At 38.7% G+C, this 22215-nt stretch overlaps 1 protein-coding gene across 1 annotated transcript in view; it reads right to left on the bottom strand.

The window, feature by feature from the left end:
* Window positions 1-3556: 3556 nt before the first annotated feature.
* Window positions 3557-22215, bottom strand: part of CNTN1 (contactin 1) — a 261980-nt gene continuing 243321 nt past the window's right edge. Inside the window, exon 24 of the mRNA XM_074870366.1 lies at window positions 3557-6143. Within this exon, the coding sequence (XP_074726467.1) occupies window positions 6064-6143 (80 nt within the window). The 3' untranslated portion in view covers window positions 3557-6063. The remainder of the gene's footprint in view (window positions 6144-22215) is intronic.

Below are 22215 nucleotides of genomic sequence, written 5' to 3'. Positions count from 1 at the left end.
CCCTGCTGACTGTGGCATGTGCCCACCTGGAGTTGCATGCCCACTTGGACCATCAGCAAGGCTCCAAATTTGCCTAGAACTGAACAGCCAGTGGCGGACAGGAGGGCTGGCATGGAACTATCTCAGTGCCATAGAAACACTTCACTATGCACTGCTTTCAGCGGGTCTCAAATAACTCTGAAGGATGGAGGTGACATGGGTAAGTGGCTGCATCATTAGAGCCATTCAGAGGGGACAATGCCCAGTCAGTATCTTTGAGTTTAGATATGCCTTTTTACCAGCGACTGATATTGCATGTTGTCATGTCTGCTGCCTGCTTTAGGAGAGACAGAAATGATTTAATGCCTTTTTGTGATGACATAGTAAAGACCAAAATCATCAGGTTATAAAGAGACTATTAGATTCTTTAAATATAGACCACTAAAATCCATTCATCAGTGCTCAATGGGGGTTGGTTGCCTGTTGAAGTTACCAGCTAAATCATGAGTTTTCTAAATGTTTTGGGGAATGAAAATTAGCATAACTTCCAGTGTCATCCATATTAATCAGGAAACTAGACCTGAGTTAAGATCAACTAAGGTGAAGCAAACACTTTTCATGTGTTTTTCATGACATCCTGTAGAGCAGAATTAGTTAATTGGCATCCAGGTAAAAGAAAAACACGCTAGCCTGTCAAGAAAAGACAGTGCTACTCCTGTTTGAGATGTGAACATGATTTTTTATTTACCATTCATGTGGACTTTAGTGCTTTCTGTCCTGTTTTTGGAAATAAGAATGTTAAAATGACAAAGCAAAAGGAACTAGTGGTAGAAAAGTTAAAGAAAAATGGATCATCTCTGGGAGAAATGGAGAGGGGCAATCTAACTCTACAAGAACCCACTGCTCTGTGTAGCAGGCAGGTGGCTCTCATGTAGTGCCAATGTCCTAACCCCGTGAAAAGATTCCATTGGACATGTGCAAGTATGGAACATACACAAGAAGCTACAGAAATTTATACTGCTGCCAAAGGGATATCCTTAGCCTATATTGTACAGTTGTAACCTGAAAGATAGACATTTCTGTGATGTATTTAAATAAAAAAAAAATCTGTGCTGAAATGTCTTTGGGTATTACCTGATGTCTGTTATTTTAATTCCATAGGAAGTGTAGCTTAATGCAATGCTGAGGCAGATCAAGACTGGAAGATCTGGTCTTCAGCCAGATATCTAATATTTAAAGACATATTTTTTATCATCTTCTGTAGCTAGAGGCTCTGAAGTCTGAAACATCTCACAAACAAAAACAAGTTGTTCTTTGAAGGGTGGAAATAATGAACTTTTTCTCCTACGGGTTTATGTTCCATGCCCCATTCTTCCCCTTCTCGCTGTGTTGCTGCAATGATCTCAGCTTCCACCTCCTGCAACGCCATGTGCTCAGGCCTCCCCACCACCAGCACTCGTCTGGTAAGGCTGGAGCAAGGTGAGCTGTACCTGGCTTTGAGGTATTTGCTGGCTGGGCATTCGGCAGGCCAAAAGCAACAGGTAAGACCAGTGACCATGATGCAGCTGCCTTCGATGAAAATTCCTAATTTAAATCTCTACCTTCTACTCAATGATTTTCTTCAGTATGATAGCTGATGACTTTGTCTGCCATTGCCCAATAGGTTCAAAATCATTAGCAGAGAACTGGCAGACAGAGACTCAAACCCTTATTTCTCTTAGAGACCAGGATAAAAATGCAAAATGTACTTAATCAAAGTAGTGATAATCTCCCCCTTCTCAGGTCTGAGCCCTGCTCTGATTGACTAGACAGTCTTTTAGGTGCAGGGCACGAGGAACACTCTCTCATTTGACTTTTCTCATTTGGTATTTTGAAGATAAATGAAACCAAGTTCTGCAGTATGACTGTCACCTTCACCAACTTCTTATGTGTCACATTTTGTGCATTTTAGGGCCTGAATGTGACCCCTCAAAGGCAGGCAGTATCTCAGTCAATTATACTCGATGTAACCTCTTGAAATTATTGTGATCACATAAAGCATTTAATCAATACAAAGTTTTGCCATTTCAGCCATCTTTCTTTGTGATATATTCTGCTGGTTTTGGCTGGGATAGAGTTAATTTTCTCCACAGTAGCTACTATGGGGCTGTGTTTTGGATTTGTGCTGAAAATGGTGTTGATAACACAGGGATGTTTTAGTTATTGCTGAGCAGCGCTTGGACAGAGCCAAGGCCTTTTCTGCCTCTCACCCCACCTCACCAGTGAGTAGGCTGGGGGTGCACAAGGAGTTGGGAGGGGACACAGCCGGGACAGCTGACCCCAACTGACCAAAGGGACATTCCATACCGTATGGCGTCATGCTCAGCATGTAAAGCTGGGGGAAGAAGAAGGAAGGGAGGGGGCATTCAGAGTGATGTCGTTTGTCTTCCCCAGTAACCGTTACATGTGCTGGAGCCCTGCTTTCCTGGAGATGGCTGAACACCTGCCTGTCCATAGGAAGTGCTGAATGAATTCCTTGTTTTGCTTTGCTTGTGCACACAGCTTTTGCTTTCCCTATTAAACTGTCTTTATCTCAACCCATGAGCTTTCTGACTTTTACTCTTCCAATTCTCTCTCCCATCCCACCCTGGGGGGAGTGAGCGAGCAGCTGTATGGGGCTGTGGTGGTTTGACATTGGCTAAATGCCAGGTACCCACCAAGTCGCTCTGTCACTTCCCCCCCTTCCCCCTTTTATCTCAACAGAGCAAAAAGGGGAAAGAAAATAAGATAGGAAAAAAACAACCCTTGTGGGTAAAACAAAAGCAGTTTTAATGTAAGCAAAGTGAAGCAAAGGTCCGCGTGCGACAGGTGATGTCAGGCCTTCTCAGGAAGCAGGGCTCCAATACGCATAGTGGTTGCCTCGGAGGACCAAGGGTGACCCCACCCCCTTCCTCCCTTTTCCCAGCTTTATACTTGAGCAGACGTCATATGGTATGGAATATCCCTTTGGTCAGTTCGGGTCAGCTGTCCTGGTTGTGTCCCCTCCCAAGATCTTGCCCACCACTGGGGGAGTAAAATGTTGGAAAGAGCCTTGGTGCTGTGTAAGCACCACTCAGCAGTAGCCACAACACCAGGGTGCTATCAACACCCTTTCAGCTCCCAACATAAAACACAGCACCATGAGGGCTGCTACAGGGGAAAACCAATTCCGGCTCAGCCACACCCAGTACAGCGGCTTAGTTGCTGGCTGGTGTTAAACCATGACATGTATCTACTGGAGCAGAAAATGTTACCAGAAAAAATACTATGCTCCCTTAACTCTTGTTTCCAAAAATGATGAAAAGCTCTCAGCAGGCTCTCTGTTACTGATGTTAGGAAAAATCTTTCTACCTATATCACTAATAATCAAAGCAAAATAGCCACCCTAATCCCACAAAAGCTCCTTAAGCCACCCTTATCCCACAAAAGCTCTCTAACTCCAGCAAAATTCACAAGAAGGCAGGACAGGGATACAAGGACCTCATTCCATCCACACCTTTACTGTCACAGATGAACACATCACTGTTCTGAAATTAGGAAGCTCCAATTCAAAAGACAGTTATTATATTTTGAGTAACATTAATACATTTATTTAATTGTAATTTACTTTTCATTCATAAAAAGGACAAAGCACGGTCCTGCTCTACTCATTTGAAAAAAAAGATAAAAAGTAACTAAAAAAACAGTTCAATATTCATCAGTATCAAATAATAGTAATATCAATTTTCCTGAAATATAAAGAAACAGCAAATATGTCTATCTATATAAACTTTAATTAAGAACCTTGCATTTTAAAGCAGATGATACATTAGTTAGTTTTTCTTGACAACAATTTGAAACTGAAGGTCCCAGTCAAATTTACACAATTATGTGAAACAGAAAAATTTCCAACTATCTGATCAGTATGTGAGACCTACCTCAACTATGCTGCCGATTTAAAAAAAAAGAAGTGGCTTTCCTTCCCAGGTCGTTTCCATGAAAAAGCTAAACAGTTTTGCTTTTTACACCATGTATTAGAAAAGTAAAAGGCAATCATGCATTTGGCAAAAGATTTAGTTGTGGTTGTAGATTATATAAAAATGAGTCGTACTGCAAAAGAACCAAACCAAATGAAACACAACAAAACACAATTTTTTTTTTTTTGTACAGAAGGCTTACAGCATGTTAGTTTCTTACGTATGAAGACAGATCATTTCTCTTTCAAATAATTACACAATTTATGAAACTCAGTAGTGTTTGACACTTTGACATTCCTCTGTAGGGAAGTTATCACTCTCACCTATTTAAAAAATTTTCATCTTGTAACAAATAGTTAAAATGAAACAAAACCAGTATTATTGATATTTCTTAATGAAGACTACACTTTTACATGTAAATATATAGTACAAAATTATACAAATAAAAGAAGGGGGTGTAAATTATTAATAGACCTATTCTTGTTTCATGTAAATATTATTATTATGGACCTCTACAGTATCAGTTCTAAAAAGATAAAATCTATTTCTAAGTAGCTAGCAAGGTTGTGCTAATAAAATATGATTCAAAGCTTATAATTCTTGAAGCATCAGACATTGCACTATTACTTGAGCCAGCTGATTCAATATCACTGTGTTTCTTCAACATTCACCCTCAAACTAATTCCCAGCACACATGGAAAATGAAAGTAATGTGCATTTCTTTAACAACTTAAAAAAACCCAAACAAACCAACAAAAAACCCAACACTGAAACACTCTAGACACAGTCAGAACAAAAACATTCTCTATCTCTAATAGAGTTCCCATTTAGCAAAGGCCATAGTAAACATTAGCTTCAACTAACAGTTGGGATCTGACTTTCATGTATTAACACACAGTTGGATCATTCAGTACTCTATCAAATAGGGAAACAGTCTCAGAACTTTAAAACTCTTATTTACAACACTATGAACATTAGAATAACATCAAGTTCTTGAAAAAGCATATAATTCTCCCAAATGTATGCCTTCACTACAGGAAGGTAACACCTGGCATCTGCAGCATAAAAATGTAAATATAATAATTTTTTTACTGTGCTACTCTGTTTTTGCCATTTATTGTATATCTCTTTTTTTTTATATTTTAAATCTTTTCACTTTAAAAAATAACATACCTTTCCTACCATTTCATGGTCCACTTGGCTGATCTTAACATGGACTCCATCTCCAAACTCCTAAGTGTTATATTGCTACCTTAATAATAGTCATAGTAATAACACCAAATCAAAACCAATACATTACGCTGCTTCCCTGAAAATGGACATTTGACTCCTAAAATCAGCAACAATGACCACAACGGAATTTTTCAACAGAATTGTTTTAAGAAAAGAATATGGTAAATCTCGTGTCATTGAAGCACAGGTAAATTCCTTTAAGATGAGCGTGCTATGCACAGCTTGGGTGTTCTGAACATATTTAACATAAAAAAACCCATGTCACTGACTTCTACTTCAAGTCCTTCAAATTCTATCCAATAGCCTCAAGAAATATAGCTCTAAAAAAATGAAATGTTTTTGCTTTGACTGTCTCTCTAAAAACCAGTAATCCCAATAAATGATGATGGGGCCATTCAAAAATATGCAGTACACAAAACATAGAGGATAGTACAGACAGACGTAGTACTCTTACATTTATCACATACAATCAACATTTCAATCTCTATTATATTTCACAATTTGTTATTCAAGTTAAAGCACCTACGTATGGTGATTTTACTTTCACTGTACAGCCTATGTTATTGGGTTTTAACACTGAAACTTGCCCCATTGGACCGAATCATGCAACTGTCACAGATCAGCATAAGTGTTTTATAAGGCATATTGGAACAAGTTAAAAATATTTCTCAGCCTCTCAAAAGTTGATTTACTTCATGAAGGAGTTCCTGGATGCCTCAGTCCTCTTAAAGTTCATAGGAAATCGGTAGGGTAATTTATTTTAAAGTGTAACTTATTTGGCTTAGGATGGTGCCACAGGAATCAAAGAGAGTCGCGGTCCTCATCTTCAAAGGGAGTCCTTTGTGTTAGGCGGAGGACAAGGTAAATCCAGCTACATTCAGAATCCCGAGCAGGCGAGAACACCCAGGGCAGGCACCGCCAGGACCAGGAGCAGAGTCGGTACTCCAGCGGCAGCACCTGTGCATCAAACAGATAACAACAGGGTGTTGGTCGTACTTCAGCATTACTCGTGGCGGAGGGGAACAAACCTGGATGTGAGCAAGAATGTGGGGTACAAAAGCTGAAGAACAGCTAGCGTATCTCAGCACAGCCCCTACCTGTATGGAGAATCTGAAACAAAGAGACTTGCTACAGTACAGCGGAGGACTGGCTCTCTTGTTCTGCAAGAGCTGTTTATGCAGCATGTTTATACAAGCAGCAAGGCCATTCAGAACACATCAGTGTATTTTGATTTGGCTGGTCCAACAAGCCAGGAGGTTATAACAGGAGGTAAAAGGTCAAAATAAATATTTAAACATGTGAAAACAAAATTAATGGAGTCTTTGAAATGTGACAAAGCAAAGAGACACCTTTGGAAATGTTAATGTTCATATGATCAGCAATAATCTGAGACATGTCAAAGAGCCTGGTCCATTTGTTTACCTGCCAGATTACAAAGTCCAGATGGCTGACTTCTAGCAGTGTGGCATTTATGCCTGTTAAAGTCACAAGGGTCTTTCTTAAACAAATACTTTAAGACAAAAAATATTGACAGCTTACAAACTTTACATGACTTGCTCTGGCAAACCAGCGTAAGAATTGCTATTATGTTAAATGGCTTGTGTTGCCATGGTCCAGCTCCCTGTTAAGAAGCATCTACATAAGAAAATAACCCTGCCAAACTGTGCCTGGCTGTCAGTCTTGGAGATGAGCTGAACAAGCTGGAGAATGGGCTATTCTTTCACCCCAGAGAGGGCTCGTCTAGGTCAGGACAGTAGCGTGTAGGTGGACAGCGTGGGACCCAGTTTACTGCTCGTCTTGCTGTTGAACACAGACTAAGGACAGAAGTGCCTACACCTGGTGGTGACAGCCCTGAGGAGCTGCTGGAACCGTCCCACTGGACTGCTCTTCAGCAAATGTTCTTCTGAGTGAGGAAAGACCGTACTGAAAAGGTAACACACGAAACAAACAGCACAGATTTCAGCAGACAGACCCATTTTATGTAACAAAAAGTACAGTATGACGAATTTCAAGTATTCTTTCATAGAATTTAAAGTCCCAAAAGAGAATTCACATTTTCTCATCGGACCTCTTGCAAGGACAAGTAAATCACATCATCTAGTCCAGCACCATGCAAGCTCCTAGAAAGACATATCTATAGGTTTTACATGTCTGCCTCAGAAGTTTCTGCATCTTTCAGGTTAAATAAAGAGCTTAGTTATTCATTTTGTGTCTATCTCAAACCTCCTATTAATAAGGTGCTTCATTAATTTTAAGTTAGCATGCATTTACGTTAGCAGCATTTTAAGTCAGCAACACAAGATTCCAAAGGGGAAAAAAATGCTGGTATGAAGTGAGAATTTGGCCAAATAAACACCTGTAAGTTACCTTCAAGTATTTGTTTCCTACAGTACTTCCTACCCACAAGAAGCAGAAAGTAAGGAAACTAGATGGAAATGAAATTGATTGATAACAAAAAACATTTTTTATAAAGTTTGTGGACTAAGTCCAAATCAGAAAACTCCAGTTCACCAGCTCATCAGTTAGGTATGGATATATGAAAGTGATAGTATTTAGCCACTTGTGGTTCCTACATACATAATCACAGGGATTTTTTCTGATAGGTTTTTCACAGTATGTTTCAATACACTGTGGGTTTGATGTCCTACAGATCAGCATCTCCTCTGATGTATCACACATACTATTTGAAATTCCAAGATTAAAGTTTTATCCCCCAAACAAGTCTTAACTAAGGGTGAACACATACAGTCTTAATTTTTGTACTGGGCAGAGCTTGTCCTCTTTGCAGAGTCATTTAATTGAGCCTTCATCTACAGTTCTCCATGTTCATAGCACTATCCCCTCTCCTAATTTGGCTTTAAACAGCCCCACTCCGAACAACGACAGTTTTCAGGCAATTGTTTGGAAAGCCAGTTGGGAGCATACCTCAAACTAGAGCGCTTGGTCTTCTTTCCTCACAACAGTACTTCCCAATTAAATCCTGAGCATTGGTACGGTGGGAACTATCACATTCCACCGGATATACGGTACATACAGATCACTGGAGAGAGCTGGGATATCTTCCATCCAGGAGCTCTCTCTCTAGAGAAGGTGTTAGAGGAGTGTGCGCCCTCCCTGTCCCAGGAACAGAAGTATGCTAGTATGCTCGTGAGGTGACCAAATGGCACATGACAGGTGTTCATATGCACATGTACAACTTGTCACCTAGCAAATCATTTAACAAAAAGGGGACCACAAGCCACCAGTAAACAGAGGGCCTGACTTGTTTGCAGTTGGCTTTCAGCAGTGAATTTAAGCGCTATTAGAAAGGCAGATCTGAAAGGCAGTGTCTCCTGACACATGGATGAAGCTCTGTGCAGACCCCACCATGGATATATTCAGAAGACAGCCTCCAAGATGGAGAACTATTTCCCCTCCTGTTTCTACTACAGAAGGTGGAAACAAGTATTTTTACCTGATCCTGGTTTCTCCATTTTCTCACCAGGGAGAAAGTCCACAACATCTGCCATGAAACCAGAATTTTAGAGCTTTCCCCACAGAATTTATTTTCAATTTCAGTTGTATTCCTCTTATTGTCTCTCTTCTTTCTAGGTCCACCACCCTACTCCTCCTGACTCTGGTCCTCACTCAAATCAAGTCTTTCTGCAGTGCCACTCTCTTCCCTGTCCCCCATACTAAACTCCACCTTTTTTCACCTTTTCCCCTACTGTTGTAGGGATGCTTTCTGAAGTCAAGATATCCAAGCACCTGGAAAACCAAGACAAGAGACCTACCAATCTTTATTTGTCAGCTCAATTCAGCTGTAAAAAGTACATTTCTATGAATAGCACATTTTTCCATAGGAAGCAGTATATCCACCTCAGTGAAAGATAAAATGAAGGAAAATATTGGAAGATTGTTTTTGTAAGTATCCATAAACAGAGGAATTTTATGCTTAAGATGAACATGAATAGATGTTCAAATATGTTCTCATACATAACAACTGCACATTTTGGCAACTGTGAAAGTACGGAGGTATATTTATCTGTACTTTTTAGTGATTTATGAGACACATTAATCTTTTCTGTAGTCTTTATCCCTAAATATCAAAGCAGTGGTTTTCAGTGAATGAATAATAGCCATAGAAAAAAAAAATTCAGATTTCATATTTAAGACTATCCACAGAAAATATTCTGCCTTTGTCAGGACAGGATAATACAGTTGGAAAGACACAGCTAAACTCATATTTTGAATGCTTCTAATGAAGGAAAACATGAAAAAAAGTTTGCTAAGTGAAGTTGAATGATGAGCAAGTATGAGGAAACCTCTATTTGCATGTAGCTACTCTACAAAGAGAAAGGAACAATAAATCTTCCCCTGAGATGTGCTCACTGGTTCCAGAATTAATACCAATTCACCCCATTACAGCAGTTCCTTACAACACTTAGGCACTGTTGCAGAGATATGTATAACAGCTTTCGCAATGAAGCAAATCCTACCCTTAGACAGCACATTAATGGAACATTAGGAGGAGAAATGCACATTAAACAGATCATGTCTTCTTTTTTCTTGTCAGATTACTGACCCACATGTCAGGAACCATACTTTAGGAAACCATTCACCAGTGCATGACAGCCAGTACACTCCTGCAGCTCATGAATGGAAATTAATGTAAGCCCGAGTACAGACTACAAGATTTAATTCTGTGCAGTAATGCAATTGTGATCTGTCAGTTTTAACAATCTTTAAAAACTAGAGAAATGCCAGATAAGGACTTAATGAATGTGTACAAATAAACATGTGAATGTAAACTAAAACAGAAGGATTATTAAATAGCTCCTTCTGAGGCCTGGCCAGGTATGGGCTGGATATATTTAGCATGTAAAGATTCACTGTCTCCTCAGTGTTATAATGTGATCTCTCCTCTGAACCAGCATCTTGCATATCCAGTGTGCATGCAATTGCAAACTACAGTCATCAAAGTCAAGGCCAAAACCAAATCAGTATCATAGGACCTAACCACAATCATACGATCTAACACACCATGTGTGGACTTCATATCAGGAGTCCTCATTTCTTTCAAATAAACAATGAAATCTACACCTTTAATTGGTTTCTTTTCCAACAGCCCCAAGCAAAAGCTGTGAAATCTTGCAGTAGTTCCCATGGAGGCCTTACTACTGTCTGCTATAGAATTCCTGTAGTTGATATTTTTAAGTCTAGGACTAAAGTATCTACAGAAACATATACTCAGAATGTAGCTTAACATCAACAACAAATTGTATAGGATGCGTGCAGTTGACCTAACTTTTTCCCTGTCTCCTATTCTCAGCAGCCTTTCTCACAAGTGGCTGAGTAGATGAAGAGAACAACTGCTGGACAGGTTTTCCTTCAGGAAGATCTTTATATATCACAGGAACTCCTGGTAAAGTCCCATTAATCCACAGCTTTCTATTCGTATTTTAAATTCTGTGTTGACATCTCAATCACATAAAGTCTAGGATGAAATTTTCTACACTTTTGAATGGACATCCTAGATTTTACTGATATCTTGAACAGTATGCAGTCTTCCAACTACACTCAAAAGAAATTAAATCAATTTAATGCCTAAATAAAACAGGCATTAAAACAGTTCAGACTTTGATGTATTTCCCAAGCCTTTGTAACAATTTGTTAGTAAAAATATGTCATTATTTTCTTTAAATGTTACTTATCTTTACGATATGACATTTTTGGCCCTTTTCCCAACATCAGTATCTTCTTATACTAGCTTGTAAAAAAAAATCTCGATGCCTGTTTAGAAATCTTACTTTCATCAGATCTGTGAAACAGGAAATTAGTTACTGGTCATCTGTGAAGCTGTCATACATGAATAAGTTCTCTTTCTGAGTGGAAAAGTGTTTGCCCTGCCAACATACACAAACTACAAGCTATTCCTTGGCTAATCATGAGCTGATCCTGTTATGGCAAAACTCTTTCTCTGCTTTTGTTGTCAGGAAAGATTTTTCAAGAATTAATTTTTATTAAATAACATCACTTCTCTTAGTTTCCAGGTACTGAACATCGAGGGGGATGTCTACAAAACTATTCTAGTCCCAGGAGTGTGTTTTTAAAGTGAGTTTCTCAGCCGTCCCCTTTGTTGGGGTTTATTTGGCAGTGTGGAGCTGTCTTGGATAGGCAGTGCAGGACCGGATTAGAGGCAGTGCAATGTAAAACCTGACACAAGCATACAGTGTGGAGCTGGAGCCTCAACACCGCTGTTTCTCTCTACAGATCCACTTCTCTTGTGCTGCACAAATTATTCAGGTAGATGCAGACTGGCTATCTGAATGACACAGTCGCTGCAACACATTTTTTCATGATACAAGTTAGCATACATTTAGTAAGAGTAAGGAAAAGAGAATTTTTTCTTACCAGGCCCGGTATTTTATATGATTCATAAAGGATTTAAGTTTGTAACATAAATTCTGTAACTTGTTAAGAAATGAGTCTGCCTTTGTGTTTGTTTTGCAAAATAGATTATTTTTTTTCTGAAAGAATGTCCAAACTCCTACCCATTTTCCTGTAAATAATATTCTCCTTTTGGTCCAGGATCCAAGGACTAATTTTCCATCATGGGCGTCTGATTTTATATCTCTCCTTTTTACTTTAAGAAAGGTAAACGCAAAGCCTTCTCATATTCTGTTTCTCCTTGCTTCTAACTAAGCTTGTCCACTTCACTGGGATAAAATTAGGCAACCTGAAAAAGCAAAAGGCATTTTTGCCTGCTCCGTTTGTTGGTTTCTTTAGCATCTATTAGGCTTCATTAGTATCTGTTTTCTGAGTGTTTTCATATTTACCCAGGTAGAACAGAAAAGAAGGAAGGGAGGAAATGTAATTTCTTCATGTTAAACTAAACTAGAAGAAGTGGGTGGGTTTGTATTTCTGTCAACTGGCTTCTGAAAAGAAACTCCACTTGTCCCAGCTGGAAATACTGCCTTCATGAAAGACTACTGCAAAAGAAATAAGTAGTATCAGCTGTTATGATTTAAATTGTGCTATCCCTGTTCATGGTAAATGGAAAATAACTGAACTAATTAGAATATGCTTATCTTGCATCACTGGCATCATTACTAAGTCATGGGTCCAATTTTCTCTTGTCTAGGAATATCTTTGTTAGGGCACAAGGAAATTTTCCTCTTGCCTGTGTCATAAACCTTTCAAGAAAGGCACTATGGAGTAATTCACAACCGTGTGAATTACTGTTTTGTAGCAGAGTAGATGTATAGAATGGAAATAATGCTGTCAGTGCATCTGCCCATGCTTTGTTCTGTGTTAAGGTTTGCTGTACATCTGAGGAACAGCTTTAAAACTATTATAAGAAAAAGAGAGAGAACATTAAAAACATTTTTGAAGTGTTGCTGATGGTCTGGGTGCTTTGTCCACCTCATGGTGTTAGTCGGTCTTCTCCTACTTGAAAATCCATATGCCAGAGCCAAGTAAACATTTTGTTTTATTTTGGCAGTGGCACCAGGCATGTTGGTAGTGTCAGCAGGCAGCAGCAGGGGCTTCTTTTCCATTGACTCTGGCCTCACTACAGACCTGGGCTGTCAAAATGAAAAGATGCCTTGGACTCTGGGAAAAATGCAATAATTTTCAGCAGGTGGGCTATTACTTAAATGTCAATAAATGTAGATTATTTCTCAGATACCTCTTCCCCTTCACATATATTAATGTTCATTACAGATTCTTTTGCATGGAGTGTTAAGTAGAAGATCACAGGTAGTATTTTTTAAATGTACTCCTTTAAAGCACTATACTCAACAAAAAATAGCAAGAACAACTGAGCAGGTCCTCTCCTGTGACCCAGGCAAGAGTTGTAGTTGTACTTCACATGAATTTTGTGAGTTTCAGGATCGCTTATATGACTTAAAGGCTTGTCATACCTCTCAACACCTGCTCTGTCTCTCCACTTGTGAGCAGTCACGCCAGACAAACTGGCTCACCAGCAGCACCAGGAGTACTGCCAGGCCAGGTAAGGCTGAATCATGTACTCAGCTAGGACGAGGTGTTCACTGCTGGAAACTGCCTGCTGAAGCAGCAGGAGGAGCTTGGGGAGAGTTTTGGTAGCTCGCCCCTATAGAAAAGTTTATCTGTGATTACACTGATTGTCTGGTGTGTCAAAACACTTGGCCATGAGTGTTTCCACACAAATGTATTCTGCATTGCCTCAGAAATTATGGTTGATAGTAATTCAGAGGAATTAGATAATCCTCTGAGAGGGTCATTGACAGTTTTTTCATCAAAAAGGGCTAATTTTTCAGGAAAAAAATGGGAGGACAGAAGAGGAAGTTTCATCATAACCCTGAAAAGAAGAAAAAGGACAGATCTTCACTGGCCAGATGGCAGGTCTGGGAATTTCTGAGTGAGGAACCTATGCCTTCTTGTTCAAGAAAATAGGGATTTGGGAATGTTTTTTACAAATAAATTCATCCCACTCCTTTTCACTTGTGAACAGTTCACATTTAAACAACCACACGTTACAATGGGTGAACAGTAGAAACTCTTCAGGTGCAAAATTATGGTGAATTAATGGGAAAAATACTATAATTTTGGAATTTCTGTGTTCTTGGGAAGAAATGTGGCACATATAAATACTGAGGTACATTAAAAGCCTGTCTTAAAAATCTTCATCTTTCAGCCTGGAAGCTGGCTTACACATAAGAAGATGAAGAAAGATGCCCTCAGGTTCTACAAGAGTAGAAGTGCCCAATCTCAACAGGCTGGATGACAGTGCTTGCTTCATGGCAGGGAGAGGCCAACATCCCTTCGCAGCACACGATAAGACTTGCACAGCATGCACAGCACAGTGCAGGGCTCATGAAACTGGCCATGTGCTACACAGTCTTCATGTATAGGTAAGTCCCATCACTGTGCAGCCCTCGAGAAAGAGGGAGGTAAAGCGGAAGGCAGGCAGTGCTGCCAAAACGCAGCCTGAAAGTTACTGCAGAAAGGAAGAAAGCAAACAACTGGCCTAGCATGTGCCTCTCCAGAGCAGAATAATGTAGTTTTTTATTGATAAGGATATACTTTGAAGAATTGGGTACTGTTAAACCAAAAAGATCAATACAATTTTACAAAGTAGGTAGGTAGCAGGATCTCTGGTAAAGAACACAGAGAGGAATAGGCAGGATAAAGCAACTTAGAGGGCCGCATAGGCTGCATAAACCAGAGAAAAGGTACACTGGTTAATACAAAACCTCTACTGAGAATGCTCCAATTTGCCCAGTTCCAAACAAAGGTAAAATAAAAGGAGAAACAGATGAAGGGAGAAACTAGCAAGAACACACAAAAAACGAAGAGCAGGGTGTTAGCGTAGAAATTGTTCCTAGTTTGATACATTTGTTGGCAACTTCATTTGGCTTTCTAACAAAGTAATTTTTGGATTGTGAGGACTTTGTAGGTACATGCAGAAAAGGCTGTGATTAGTACCGCATTCCCCTCCAGCTGAGCACATAATTTTACATATTAGTGTCCTGATATAGAAGTACTAACAGCCATTGTGACTGAGTGCAAGCACTTCCTTTAAAGCCAGGTAAAGATTTTACCTTCATACTGTGTAATGTCAGAAACAGATTTGAAACAACCCATCACTGGGTTCTATTATTATAGAAAATAACAACTTAGAAATTAATTAAATACTTGTTTTATGGAGAGGGATTCAAAATCTGCTCATGTGGAAATAAATAAAGGAAACATTTTTTTACAGATAATATCTAAATGAGCCAGCAGTGCCTAAACCCAGCTTTAAACAGCTGCTCATCTGTTCAGATGAGTGACTTATACTGCTACATTAAATTCTACATTTCACTTCTGCTCGGCAGTATTAGAAAATAATGTTGATTTACAGAATTTAAGCACAGAAAGGATCATTATGTCTTTTAATGTTTATGCTATATCATCTAAATATTGCCTGACGTACAATACAGTTTAAGTAGCCTTTTACTTAGTTGATCCTGTACTGAGCCCAGGAAGATGGATTTTTCTAAAATACACCTTCTAAAAGGGCTCGCAGCCTTGATTTAGAAACACCAGGAGTTGAAAAAGCAAAAAAATCAAGCAGATTTTCATGCTTCTGGAGAAGAAATTTTCAAATTGATCTTCTGTGAGAATTTCGCTCCTGATAAAGTTCTTACTTCAGCCTCTCTACAGCCAGAGTCATAAGCACCAAATCTGATACTCTGAAACATTCACATGAACTTAGATGAAAGATCCTTCTGACATTCCTCTTTGACAGAAGTAATATTCCTCTTTCCCTTCCCACTGGCTTAATATATTGTGTTGAACAGCCACAGAAGACAGACCAGGTAGCACTCTTCCAGTGATTACTTCTAAGAACTCTGTTGTCAACTCTCCATCTCTTGCTTCTATGAACAGGCTTTGGAATACAGTAGAAGTAAAATATATGGCACTTCAAAGGCAAGAACATTTTGACACTGAAGTCCTTCAAATATTCTGAAAAGAGCATGGAGCATTTTGGTATGTAGTAAGATGCACTATTTAATACATCTAAATCTACCTATATATATAAAGAGGGCAAAAATACATATTTGGTATGGTCACTGGCACTTAAAAGATAAGTTCAAGTTAGCGAACATGTGATTTTATCTATCCTTTATACTGTGTAGTAACAAATAAATCTATTTATACATGAATACAAACCTGCCAAATAATCACAGTACAGACTGTACTTCTAATGAAGCATTTATCATTTAATGTACTGTCAGTGGATCTGAAGTCTGGAAGTCACAGAGTTTGCAGGAGCACAAAATGCGTGGTTGTACCTGGTTGTACCTCTGGGGCTGTCTAGTCTGACCTCCCGCTTATATCAGGACTGTCGCCAACACTCTATGTCATCAGCTGCAGCTTCGCCTAGCTGAGTCACTGAAATCTCCAAAGATGAAAACTGCACAGCTTCTCTATGTAACCTGTTGCAGTGCTGCACTATCCTCTGGGTGAAGGTTTTCCTAATGTCCAGTCTGAACCTTCCAAATTGCAATTTCTAGCCACTGCCCTATATTGTACCATCTGCCATTACTAAGACTTTGGATTCATCATCTTTGTAACTGCTCTTTATACAATTATGTGCTTCTGTTAGATTGCCCCTCTCCACCACACTAAACCTTGGTGTGTATTAAAGGAACTACTCTGTGATATTTCCTTAATACTAAACTAAAGAGCGGTGCACCTTCCTTACTACCAAAGACTGCTTCTGAAGTTCCTCAGACTTTGTCACTGAAGTAACTGGAAAACTATCACTGCTGCCTTTGTCAGAGAATCACTGCGTTTTGTTCTCTTAAGAGAGAGGTTTCATCAAAAGGTGTGTTACAGCAGACGTCTAACCTCGGTCTTCTGAATCACTCTCCTTGCTAAGAAGAAAAGGAGTCTGGCTGGGTTAGGTGCATAAAACTGAGAGGTATGAGTACGCCACCACTCCAAGGCACTCATAAAAAAAGTACGATAGATTGTTAACTGCTGAACTGAAAAATACCACAAGGATTTGAATAAGGCAATTCCACATCTTGCCACTGAAAATTAAAACACGTAAGAATTGTCACGACTAAAAAGTATTCCTTTCTTCATTCCTTCACCCCTGTGATCACGTCTGCAATCCTGTCTAGATTATTAAGGGGAAAAAATTAATGAGATGAGTCTTCCAAAGATTACTTTAAATCACTCTAAACACTACTTGTCTGGCTTTGATTTCTCAAAGCAATTAAAAATACTGTATAAATATAGTTCAGTAGTTAAATATCCTACCAAGAGGTGAAAGCAAAATATGCATTTGTATTAAATTAAATCATTATGCATCAAAGGGATTACACTATTAAAGCAAAATACTAATCTTGGCATTCACTCTATGAGCTATGTGATTTTTTCTGTGATATTCTTTTTTGTTATGTTGCTGCATTTAAGAATAACAGAGTTAAATAATGATCTATTGGATTTTTTCCATCTTCTTCTAATGGTAGAATACAATGAATATAAAATACCACACACTTTGTTTCAAAAAAGGGAAGGGGTATAGTGTTCTTCTTTTGGTGTAATAAAAAAACTGAAAGTAACTATATAATATATCTCAACAAATGGATAAATTAATGGAGAAGTATATTCAGCCAAACTGAATTTGAATGTCTGACCTTTAATTCATTGATGAATTGATGATCCTACCGAAACAGTAGCAATCAAAACCTTGCTGAATTTTAAAAAAGGTATTTCTGACTGCACAGTGAACCAAAATTTATTTTTCTTCTTTTCTTTAAACATTTTAAAAGTCAGTCATTGTTTGGCGGGTAACATCCAAACTGCTGAAAATAGTAAAGAAAGTATTTAAGGGTTTTGGAAGAAGAACTAATACTTTGTCCATCAACTAAATATTATTCAGGCATTTCATAGTACACTTTTCTGAAGCTGGGAGTATTGCGTCAGCTTTAGTGAGTCTGACCAAAGGCCTGTCTAGCTCAGGACACTGACTGTGGGCTGAAACAGATGCAGTGGAAAGGAAGAAAAAATGATGGCATGCAGAGTACGATTTTCCTCCTATATTCTTTCCCACTTGTGTCAAAGCAGCTCCTGAGCTACTTTGTAGCTTCTGTTCAGTAGCTCCTGAGCTGCATATAGGACACAGTTTTAAATAAGGGCTGATAGACCAAGCCTCTATTTGTAACTTTGTCCTGCACAACATCCTGTCATAGAAGTTCCACAGTTTAATTTTGTGCCATGCAAAAGAGTATTACTTTGATAGTTTTCAGTCTGCTGCCTGTTAATTTTACAGAGTACTGTCATTCTCATAATGTGAAGAAAAGTGAATAATTTTTTCCTACTTACCTCTTCCTGTTGCTCATGACTACCTTACCTGCCATCTTTACTCTCGCTGAAGACTCCTTGCCTCTCTTGCATGCCTCACCCACAATTCACTCCATAGCTGCGTTACCCTCACTGATTTTCTCTACACTTTTATAGTATCTTTATTATCTTTTAGTATCTTCAGTATCTTTACTTTCTGAGATCCAACAAGAATATATGTTTTCCATGACAGTCACACCTTCCTATAGTGTTCCTGCAAGCTTGGGGATAGCCAGCAAAACCTCCAACATGTAACAAGTTAAAACATGTTACAAGGTGTGTGAAGTTGCTGTAGATTTCTTTTTTGCTAATGTTTAAAGGCACTGTGGAGTTCTCATGCCTTCACGTGACTGTGCAATAGCTGTCAGTGGGGATTTGCAGGCAGTTCCCAAGCTCACACAGACAGGCATGTGGCAACTCAGACTGAAGATGAAAGCAGGAGGAAGTTACACAGACCTTTTCAAGACAGTGGCCACTTTTTCTGTTTTCTGATGTATAGCAGCTATGGATTCCCATCTTGTCAGTATTCTCCGATAATGAGTAACCTATCCTGCTCTTGTTTTGTATGATCCTGTTCTTTTAAACCTCTGTTCTGTTCTAAATCCATGTACACACACATCCAATTTCTAGCTATAAAGCCTGTCAACCACCATAGCACAGCTTAGTTACAAGCCTTCTGCCTAAAAATGAAATTTTGTTGTATTCACACTTTGTGTATGTCCAGGCTTTCCCATATAAGTAAACATAAATGACAAAATAAACAGCATTGGGATTATTTTAGGATAATGCAGACCGAGAAAACATAACTAGATACGAAAACATTTCTGCAGTCTGTCCTACTGTTGAGTTCAATACAAGAAAAAGAGAATAAATTGTAATTAAGGAGAATATGGCTTTTCAAGAAAATGTTTGTTCTAGCACTGAGTACATTGTAATGCATGGACTTGTCAAACCTTAGTTGTCAAACTAAGGCTTGGAAGGAGGCAGCACCAATAAATTAGAACTGTGATGAAATGAAATGTGATGAAGGAGAATCAAGAGAAATACCAAAGAACTAAATACGTTGTTTTAGGCAGATTTATGTACCGGGTTAGAAGGTACTCTGCATATTTTCTACTTAATTTTTGAGCCATGAGACAACAGCAAATGCATTGTGAAAATTATTGTTCTTTTAGAGGAGAGCTCTTTTGGGAATGTATTTTTAGTTTAGTAGAAGCTTTTTGCTACATACTTGTATAATGCATAATAACTTCCAAGGTCAGTAACAGAGGACTGTCATGCCAGTTAGAGGACTGTTTCCATCAGCATTCCTTACAATTTTTACCTGTGTTCTCCTCTTTTCTTATTCCTATAACCATCTTTGCAACAGATGGACATTTTCAAATTATGATCAAAAGATTTTGATTATACCACATGAAAAGTGAATGATCACCTGATTTACTTGACACTAATATGTGCAATAAATATTAATGTCCCCTTTAAATAGTAATAAAAAAATAAATTAAAACTAAAATAATTAAAATGTTTGTATGAGTTACTACGAGAAAAAATTTTGCATTTTCCTTTGAAAAAGCTATGCTTCAAAGTAAATACTTTTTCAGGATACTAAAACATGCCTCTGGCAAGTGGAATTCATATGTGCATATATATGTGTGCAGTGAACACAGAGAAGTTCTAATTCTGTTCTCTTGCTATAAGCATACACAGTATAGAAATTATTTTGTCCATGTCACTATTTAAACTGAGACATTAACCCGATTATGTATTTGAAGGTGAAGGTGCATGTTATCTTCCTTTTTTCCCAATATTTTCCCAAATCAGAAGCTACTCTCCCCCATCCTGGATGAAATTTTACAATTTGAGAGTTTGATTCTATTTTTCCTTACTCTGGCATAAATTAATTGGACTGAGGCCAGTGCAGTTACACAAGTGAAGTGAGAAAAAAACAAAGCACCATATGGTTTTAGTTCCTACTGATTGCAAGACTGCTTTGATTACATTAATATTAGCATTATGACAAAGCATTACAATCCAAAAAGCATGCAAGAGACAAAAAAAAAAAATCTCAGCCTTTAATATATTTCAAAGAAAACAGATAAGCCTATTATTAGCCATTGAAACAAACTTCTTTGGTTAAACAAGTAGTTCCAACCTTCAGGTGGTTATGATATCTCAAGAATGAATTTTAAATTGCGTAACTCAATGGTCTTGAAAAATATCCCCAAATCCCTAACTGTACAACAGGCACTGGCCAATAAAATACAACAGTTCATGACTGTATTTTACACTAATTATAGCTGTATGCTGAAATGCAGCTCAGCATATATACAGCGAGTGATTTTATGATAAACACTTATATTTCAAGATGTTCACTGAAACGAAATGCATGTGAGACGGGTGTGTTTGATAATCTTTATATCATTCTCAACAACAACAGTGTATCCTGTAGGAAGCTGGCTGGTTACGTGAGAGTGAAGTTGCTGTGGGACGTTTGCCTCCCTCTTCAACATGTGACTGGGTTTTCTGTGAGAAGGAAGAGGATGAGGAAAACATAAAAGCAAGTTTCTCCCTTAGACAAGGCGTTGAGCTAGAAATAACATATATTTTAGTTTCTTTAACATTTGACTTTCAAACATAATTTTGTTAGTTAAATGTGCTGTATTTTTAATACCCAAGTTAAGACCTCAGGGCCAGTTAGGGTTCCTGAACTACATGTTATTGTACTTAAACCTAACTCAGAACTAATTCAGCAAGTGCTAAGAATTGCTCAGAGTACATCTACAACAGGCTAACAATATGGTAGCCTAGCACAGCAACAGTAGCCACACAAATCAAGGAAATGGTTTTGGTTTGCAAAAGGGTACAATTCATATGCATAAAATACAAGCCAAAAGATGTCTTCTGGTGTCCTGTTTGGCCTCCAGCTGCTGATCCAGAAGACCTCAGGCCCCCTGTAGATCGTGTCATGCCTGCCAGCTTTGTGTGGATGTCCCTGGTAATCTGGGGCATCTCAAATGCTACAGGCTTTGTTTAAGCTTCTGAATTACAGCCTAGACAACAACTGATTATAATGGAAGCTTAGACACCTAACTCAGGTGTATTATGTAGATTACTTTGGATTTGATACCCAGTGAACAGCAGGAAAACACTAATCTGGAAGACACGCAGTTTTCTACGCATTCCTCTCTCTTTGGTGCAGCTTTCTAGTTTGCTTAAGATCCGGTCATTCCTGGTCAGCATCCAGACCGTCTTGAACACCTGACCGAGTTGCTTAATTGTCCCTCTTAACTTATGCAGGAAATTAATTTGGTTTGTGAACTCTGGAATCAGATGCCTAAAGGTCAAGTAAGGCAATGGTCCTCTCTGAATTTGGTAAGATGCCTTATGTTTTGCCTTAGCTACTGTTTGCATCTCTCCGTAAATATGTAAGTTCCATTATGGCCAGCTGACCACCAGAACACACATTCCTGTCAAACTAGATCTTCTCTTTCTTGCGAGTCTCTGAGAAAAATATCATTACTTAAAAGCTTCTTACCACTCTATCATCCTTTCTGGGTAATTGTTCTAAACTCTGTCGCAGTACTGGAAAATTTCATTAAGAATAAAACTTGGCAGACGTAATTTGCCATGTGTAGGTGTTAAAACTACACTTCATTCTTCTCTTTGGAAAAAGCATGGTTTAAGACTAGAAATAGCCTGAAATGCTTGCCCAATTCTCTGTAGAGTGTGTATTCCAAAGAGATTACCCTGCCTTTTGTTTCCTTTTCAATTGTCTTTCCTAAACCGAGTTCAGGGAATGCTGCCTTTAGGCCACCAGAGGCACAGTCCCTCTCTGTCTAGCTGGGGTATGGTAGAAGATGTGGCTGAAAACTTGTCTGCGGTGTGGAAGATTAATCAATACAAAACTCTACACACTAGCATTTGTAGAGTGCTAACTCTCCCGGAGGTGCTAACTCTGTACAGACATGCTTGGGGCAGGTCTCACTGGCAAAGACTGATCTGCTTGGGCTCAACATTATACTGACATGACAGTTCTGCTTCCAGTCTGGAAAGTAATCTATCTGCTGCTACCTAAAGGGTCTTTGCACCACACTGATGGTAGATGATAATATATGTACAGTACAAAGATGACCTAAGATATGTCCTAAAGACAGCAGTTGCTTCA

This window comes from Strix uralensis, chromosome 5 (assembly GCF_047716275.1).
Source record: "Strix uralensis isolate ZFMK-TIS-50842 chromosome 5, bStrUra1, whole genome shotgun sequence".
NCBI classification, from domain to species: Eukaryota; Metazoa; Chordata; class Aves; order Strigiformes; family Strigidae; genus Strix; species Strix uralensis.
This window is presented reverse-complemented; position numbering and strand designations above follow the sequence as displayed.